General features: G+C 33.9%; 1 protein-coding gene across 1 annotated transcript in view; it reads right to left on the reverse strand.

Moving 5' to 3' along the window:
- Positions 1 to 3,079: 3,079 nt before the first annotated feature.
- The window catches only part of LOC107753487 (WW domain-containing transcription regulator protein 1-like), a 51,647-nt gene continuing 46,407 nt past the window's right edge, over positions 3,080 to 8,319 (reverse strand). The window contains 3 exon segments of the mRNA XM_016569641.1: positions 3,080 to 4,003; positions 6,650 to 6,764; positions 6,766 to 6,894. Of these exon segments, the coding sequence (XP_016425127.1) occupies positions 3,822 to 4,003; positions 6,650 to 6,764; positions 6,766 to 6,894 (426 nt within the window). The 3' untranslated portion in view covers positions 3,080 to 3,821.

Below are 8,319 nucleotides of genomic sequence, written 5' to 3' on the forward strand. Positions count from 1 at the left end.
GTTAACAAGCAGAATCACTGAATGAAAGAGAAACACAAGAACTACATCTGACTTCAGCAACAGCCTGAGATGAAATCAACTGAAATACAAGAGATCATTAAATCTCTCAAGATATGATTTAACAACTCCTAAAACAGCATTACCAGCTTAACTCAAATTATTAATTATTGATTTACAGTATTTTCTAAATTTGCAGTCTTACTGGCAACCAAAATGGCCAGTGTTACTGTAAATGTACAGTATTTTTTTTTTACAGTGTACTTAATTCATTTACAGTACATTGTGATTATTTATCATTGCATGAAAGAGATTGTGAAATTGAAATCACCTTCCTCATATGCTGACCAGCTATTTGATATTTCTCTGATTGTTATTTTAGGCTTATTTGAACTCTAATACGGTCGGTTGTATGCAACGGCCATCACAATCCAATAAATTCCAGGGTACTTTTCCTTTTATGAAAGAGAAACACAAGAACTACATCTGACTTCAGCAACAGCCTGAGATGAAATCAACTGAAATACAAGAGATCATTAAATCTCTCAAGATATAATTTAACAACTCCTAAAACAGCATTACCAGCTTAACTCAAATGATTAATTATTGATTTACAGTATTTTCTAAATTTGCAGTCTTACTGGCAACCAAAATGGCCAGTGTTACTGTAAATTTACAGTATTTTTTTTTTTACAGTGTACTTAATTCATTTACAGTACATTGTGATTATTTATCATTGCATGAAAGAGATTGTGAAATTGAAATCACCTTCCTCATATGCTGACCAGCTATTTGATATTTCTCTGATTGTTATTTTAGGCTTATTTGAACTCTAATACGGTCTCTTGTATGCAATGGCCATCACAATCCAATAAATTCCAGGGTACTTTTCCTTTTACAATACAATTAAGCCCTTATCTTTCCTCACAAGGGACCAATAGAAATGAGAATGCGTACTAAATTGTGTTTTTAGCACACCAGCTGGTGAAGACTAAGTCAATGAAACACATCCATGCTAATAAAACCATTTTATTATTTTCCTTTTTGATTTCACTGACAATTTTAGAGATTTCTTAGATGTTACCGCATTTCTCACGTACAGTACACCGCCATCATATTTCTGTGGTACACAGTTTGTTTTCTGAGCTTTCCAGCATGTGGCCAACATTCACATCAGTAATCGAACAAAACCTAAAGCATGCTGAAGCGTGGAGCGCTACATAAGTCTGGCATCAACCGGCACAAATTACACTCACCAGATTTCATCTCACCCCATAACACAACAAACAAATCTGCATTTTATGAAACTGTAGCCATATTCAACTCTGTGAGAAATTGCATGATTTAGGTTCTGGAAAAGCAGTTTATATCATAGAAAGTCGTTAAATCATTAAAGGTCCCTCTTGCTGAGTGTCTGGAGCAGAACGGGTTTTATTCTTTTCCTTTTTGATTTCACTGACAATTTTAGAGATTTCTTAGATGTTACAACATTTCTCACGTACAGTACACCGCCATCATATTTCTGTGGTACACAGTTTGTTTTCTGAGCTTTCCAGCATGTGGCCAACATTCACATCAGTAATCGAACAAAACCTAAAGCATGCTGAAGTGTGGAGCGCTACATAAGTCTGGCATCAACCGGCACAAATTACACTCACCAGATTTCATCTCACCCCATAACACAACAAACAAATCTGCATTTTATGAAACTGTAGCCATATTCAACTCTGTGAGAAATTGCATGATTTAGGTTCTGGAAAAGCAGTTTATATCATAGAAAGTCGTTAAATCATTAAAGGTCCCTCTTGCTGAGTGTCTGGAGCAGAACGGGCCGCTCGAGACCACCGGATCTCGTCCTTAGTTGTCCAAAACTGAAGAAGCCGACGGCTCCACTGTGTGGACGTCTCTGAGGTCACTCGGGTTCGAGAACAGCTCGTATCAGCTCTTTCTGACCCGCTCGGTCCTTATGAAGGACGTCATGAGCTCAGTTTGACCTACAGTTACTAAAAATCACCCCGTCTGCACAATCCACAAATCCAACACACTTCAATTCATAACCCATCTATAAAGTAACCATAAACAATAAAGAAGTCATGGTGAGGTGGATCTATACACCCCCGATGCTATGAATATCAAACAGATCAAACATGCAATACAAAAATTAGACCTGTGTAGAAAAAAAAAACATATATAAATGTTTATATATTGAACTGGATTTCAGCCGGGTTGCTAAAATCAAGAAAAAAAACAAGCGTCGGCCCCAATAATCATCCAAATAAAGGCAAAATTATCTCTGGTAAGAGAAAATACTTAATGCAGATATTCCCTGAAGATATCGAGGGACTAGAGCAGTATTGCTGAATCCTTGGCATATTTGTAGTGCTTCGAAAACATTTAAAATTCCTGAAAAACAAATCTAAAAACTATTTAAAAAGAAGTTCATAGCTCTTGATAAATACTAATCTGCAAACTAATTAAATGCACCAGATGTCAAGAGCACTGAATAGAAAATAGGAATACTGTAGCAGTACATAAAAACATATATGATATGAAACGCTTGTCTACAAATGCCATCATGAGCTTCACACAACAGCTAAACTGGAATAAAAGTCAAACACATCTGAAATAGTTATTCGTTGGATATAAAGTCACAATGTAAAGCTTTGACAGGCACATTTCTGCTACTGATTTGGCAAAATGTGAAAAAGCAGGGTGAATCTCATGAAAACGTAAGGACCATTACGGTTTTCTGACAATTAAACACCTTGAAAACTGATAACATCTGAATCAAAAATATTACTGATCCCTGAATCAACCAAAACACAGTCATTTATACCAAAAAAACTAGTGTTACATTACTGTAACAAAAAAGTTTGATTCTCATTCTCAGTGGTGATTCTCATTAGTGTTTTTAGGGCAAACATGCTTAATTATTATTCAAAAAATCCTAATGGTCCTAAAAAGTGGCTTTATTTTCTATTAGCATTTACTTCTTATTTCTTATTCTTGATCCAAATACATTTTTATGATAGCTTATTTCTGCCAAGAAATATTTTATTTCAAAATAAAAAAATAAATTAAAAAAAAGGCAATTGCGATTTTGATCTCAATTTGGACTTTTTTCCCCCGCAACTGCGAGTTTACATCCTGAAATTGCGAGTTATAAACCCACAATTCTGAGAAAAAATGACTAGAAGTAAACTCGCAATTCTAAGAAAAAAGTCAGTATTGTGAGTTCACATCGCATAATTCTATCTTTATTATTAGAATTGTTTAAATCTCGTAATTCTGACTTTTTTTCAGTTACATCTCACAATTATGTGTTTCCAAAGTTTTAGACACCTGACCACATGCAGAATTGCGAGATCTGAAGAAAAAAAAAAGCATTGTGAATAAAATCGCAATGACCTTATATTTATTTTTCCATGGCGGAAATCAGCTTCCATGCGTTGTTGACAGGTTTGGTGAGATTCAGCCGGTAAAGCTGGACTAACCCGAACTCGGGGTTAAATGTACTAACACACAGGCGCGCCTGTTAAACATGATCAGACACTATTCAGGAGTTTCTGCGATCATTCTGAACACAAACACAGTCAGAATCAAATCCACCCAACATCAGTTACTCAACAAACACGCCTGTCTTCGATTGACGCGTGCTCGCTTATTTGTTCGCAGGCTAAACACTTTGGTATTGTTCTTCGACTCATTGTGATGTGAGGGAACGAATCTGACTCCTAAAAAAACGTGAAACTAGAGGAAGAGGCTGATTGAATATATAATATATATATTTATATAAAAGAGTCTTTAGTGTGGTGTGAGTGAGTCTAGAGCCAGGTCAGGAAGGGCTCGCTCTTGTTCAGGACCGACTCCACGTCGTTGAGGATGGGCATGAGGTCGGCTCCCTCCAGGGTGCCCAGGTCCACGTTTGTGCCGGGCATGGAGTCCAGGAAGTCTGGGAAACGGCTCTGCGGCGGGACGCTCATACTGACCGCCACCATGCTCTCACCTGCAGACGAGACGACGGGAGGACAAATCATTTCCCTGGCAGTCATAAAGCTATCCTTCACGGCCTCTAAACATCTATAAACCTACCTAACAATCATACTCATCCATCGAATAGTGCAGGAGTCTGCAAACTTAGGCATGGGGACAGTTAAACATGTTATACTGTATATGAAGAGTTTATTTGCAAAAACCGATAAACGCCACTTTTAAAAAAAATGAGCTGATTGCCGTGCATTATTTTCCACATATAGCGCGATCTGAACCCTAAACACGTTTTGTCAAAAAAGCCAGTTTTGTCATCTTTCAAGGCATCGCGAGTTCAGGTTTTACTGCAGAAGCCGACAAGCGCTTTTTTTTGTTTTTGAACAGAAGCCGATAAATCCATTTCAGCGAATCAGCGCGCTGTATTCAGGTCAGGTGACAAGGCTACTTTGAAAAGACGTGCTAGCTGAGAGGACTTTCGTCAAAGCTGACTAAAAGTGATCGAGGTTCATTTCGACGAACTTGATGAACCTGTGATATCTTCTTCAGGGCGAAAAAGGAAAATAAAAGCTGAAAGGTTTTCACGGAAGCTTGCAAAAGCAGCGCATTACAATGGTGAGGGAAAAGCGTGTGTATTGCGTGTAATCACATCCATACAGTTTATGATCACAACAACAACAACGTTTGTCAGGCGTCTACATTGTCATCTGAGGAGATTAGAGATTAAACGAGTGTTTTTTTAAACCCTAAAACATGAAATGTGGAGTTATCTGCTTTTGCTATAAAACAAACTTTAATAGCCTAGCTATGTAAAAAAAAACATACAGTACTTTCAATTAACTTTAATTTAGTAAATTACCTGTATTTGTTTAAGTTATTATTACTTAATCAAAACAACCCAATTGCAGTTTGATTGATATTACTTGGAATGCACAATAAAAAAAACGTGATTTCTGAAAAAAAAAATAAAAAAATTGAGTTATCGGTTTTTGCAAATGAACTCTTCATATGTTTAATTGATTCAGTTGATCATTTTAGAAATAATCCCTCGCATCTGCAAGAAGAGATGCTGTATGTAACTGATCAACACTGGAACTGAAATTTCACAAAACCTGTCCAAAATATGTATATTTTCGTCGTATGACTGAGCAACACACAAGAAAAGATGATGCATTTAAGTGGGTAAATATAAGTCTGATGTAAGTGCCACACTTCCTGCTTCTAGCTAGTAATGCTAAGAGCGTGAACAGCAATAGCAATATAGAACACACACTAATCGCATGAATTCCTGCATTCCTGTTGTTCCACACCAACTTTATGCACAATGTATAGGGGGCGCTGCAGAGCCCATGTGCTACCTTACAACTCTGACGTTTGAGAACATTTCATGGGTTTTTAAGAACGTTTAGTGGACCAGTAGCCCCAGAAACATTAAAATATTATGTTATATTATATTTTCCTTGTGAAAATAATAGGGACATTCACCTAATTTTAAGACCATTAATAATTGTAAAAAATATCATGACATTAATAATTTGATAACCATATTGGTTATAAGAATATTTCCTTCCAAAATCTCATATTTCCCACAAAAATATTATATAAATGATTTAAATAGTAAATATTTAATGTAAATATTTAAATGTACACCATAGTAGTATTTGTTGTGCTGTCTTTAATATATACACCACCCCCCCCCACACACACACACAAACTATATATGCATATATAGTATGACATAATTAGATATATAGTAATAAAAAATACCATGATTAAGAATAAGGAGAATTTAAAAAAAATCTCAAAGTAGTAATGAAAAAGAGATCCAGAGGAAGATTTGCTTAAATATTTTGAAATTATTGTCATGTCATAATGCAATGCAAATTGCCACACAACTAACTAAACCTAAAAATTAAAACAATAAAAATATTTACATTAAATTAAATACATATTAACTGAAATAAATTGTAAAAAAAAAAAAAAAAAACGTTAATTCTAAATCTAAAAACTACATAAACATATAAAAAAAATAAAAATGACAAAAACAGTTAATAATTTTTTTTATTAAGAACTATATAGACATGTTAAAAAAAACTAATAAAAATGACAAAACACACACACACAAATGAAACAAAAAAATAAAATAAAAATATACCAAATTCTAAAATAGCTAAAATAACATAATAATGCCATGTTAGGGATGTAACGGTATGAAAATTTCTTATCACGATTATAGTGACCAAAATGATCACTGTTATCAGTATCATCACGGTATTGTTAAAATGTGCTGGTGAAAACCTTCAAGTTTTATATTTAAAAATCAACAAACACCAAATCAAATGACTTTTTGTTTGCATAATAACATTACCAATGCTGTTCGGATTTTAAACGGCAACTTGACTGACAACAGTTTAATAGCATGTTGAAATATCTAATGTAAATGTTCAAATAAAGCTTTGAAAAAGTTTCATAAAAAGGTAAAAACCTCACATTTCAGCCTTTAAATAAAGAAAAGAAATAAGTCGAAATGATAATTGATTAATAAACAATTATATGTATTTTATCTGCTCCATAAATAATTCTAGGACAGACATAATCGTTACATCCCTATGCCATGTACTAGCGTCCGTCATGATTTATCTGAGTAGGTTGGCTCGTGCTGTACCTGTGTCCATCTCCTCCATGCTGTTCAGGAAGTCCTCCGGAGTGGTGGGGATGCTGTAGCAGCCCAGTCCCAGCCCGCTGTCTGAACTGAGAGCTTTGAGACAGTAAAGAACACTCTTGCCTGTTGAGGAAGGGGTCTGAGCTGTTGTTGGGCATGTTGCCCTGCGTCATTGGCGGAGAGCTGATGTTTGCTGCCACCGGTGCCATATTATCAGAGTCCATGGGCAGCTGCCGGAGCGCCACCTCCTGGAGAAACACACACACACTGTAACCCCAGCACACTCACAGAGATCACTTTCACCCTGTTAAACATTAGAGACTGTGAAACATTAACATGAGCGACTGAAACTAACATTTACACTGAACATATGACTTTGTTTAAATAAACCTGCCAATCTGTGTTCATAAAACTGCTTTACTGCCTCAACTAAAATAAATTCAATACACCTTGTATTTAAAGTTATGATTGCTGGTACGATTATCAGGAACATTCAATAGATGTAAATTAATATAAATATAGTTTATTCAATACCCAAATATCAATTAAAACTAGTTGAATATAGATAAATAGCAAAATGCGCTTTATTGGGTTAGGAGTTATCACTATTCTGGTGGCACTTTCTGTTAGTAGCTATGTTGCAGAGAGATAAAGTCTTTAATATTTTCATGTCAATATTTAATTATAGGCATTGCATATATGCATATATTTAATAGCTATAGTGGGTAGTTAAAACATCTTTAAAAGAAACCAATGTGAACTTATGAGCAGCTCTGCAAACAATATTTGTCATTATTACATATTTTATTGTAAATATTGCAAGTGAAAATACTTTTATTTTTTGTAAAATTTCTAATTTAGTACATTTTTATTAGTACAACTTAATTACAAAGTTTATTATTACTGCAATAATGTAATTGATTATTAATTTCATTGATTCAATATTCAAACAACTATTTTATTACAAATTATATTATCATAGCATAACAATTTAAATAATTTAGCACGTTTGGTATTCCCTTTTACTTTAAAGATTAGTATTTACTATTACAATCTGAGTGTTATTGTTAATTTAAACTAAAACTACTAAAAAATAAGTTTTCTTTATTTAAAATAAAGCAGAAATAAGTGAAGTTTAAGCTGAAGTACCAAAATTACTTAAACTAAAATTAAAATTAATATAATATAAAAAGAAAAAAAAAAACTGTAAAAAAAAAAAAAAAAAAAAAAAAAAAAAAAAAAAAAAAAAAAAAAAACTAGATGTAAACAATACATATTAACATGATTTTGATGTGAAAAAAATCACTTACAAACCATTTCTGTGTATATTGTTGTATGCAAATTTACTTTTTGAAACTTAATTGCCATGAAAACATAACAGCTAAAATCCTAAAATGACTGTAAAAACGATTTAAACAACTTTCAGACCAAATAATACACTACATTTTAATAATAAGTTTTATCAGAAGAATTAATGTAAATGGTTTTCTAAAATGATAGTCAAGTCAAGTCACCTTTATTTGTATAGCTCTTTATACAATACTGATTGTGTCAAAGCAGCTTTACAGTGTCAAACAGGAAAATAGTTTGTCAATAATGCAAGAAGACAATAACAGTTCATCATCCAGTTCAGCTCTCTTCCAATAGTGTCTGTGCAATCAGTCAAGCATCCC

This window comes from Sinocyclocheilus rhinocerous, unplaced genomic scaffold, assembly GCF_001515625.1.
Source record: "Sinocyclocheilus rhinocerous isolate Xijiao unplaced genomic scaffold, SAMN03320098_v1.1 scaffold1523, whole genome shotgun sequence".
Taxonomy (NCBI): Eukaryota; Metazoa; Chordata; class Actinopteri; order Cypriniformes; family Cyprinidae; genus Sinocyclocheilus; species Sinocyclocheilus rhinocerous.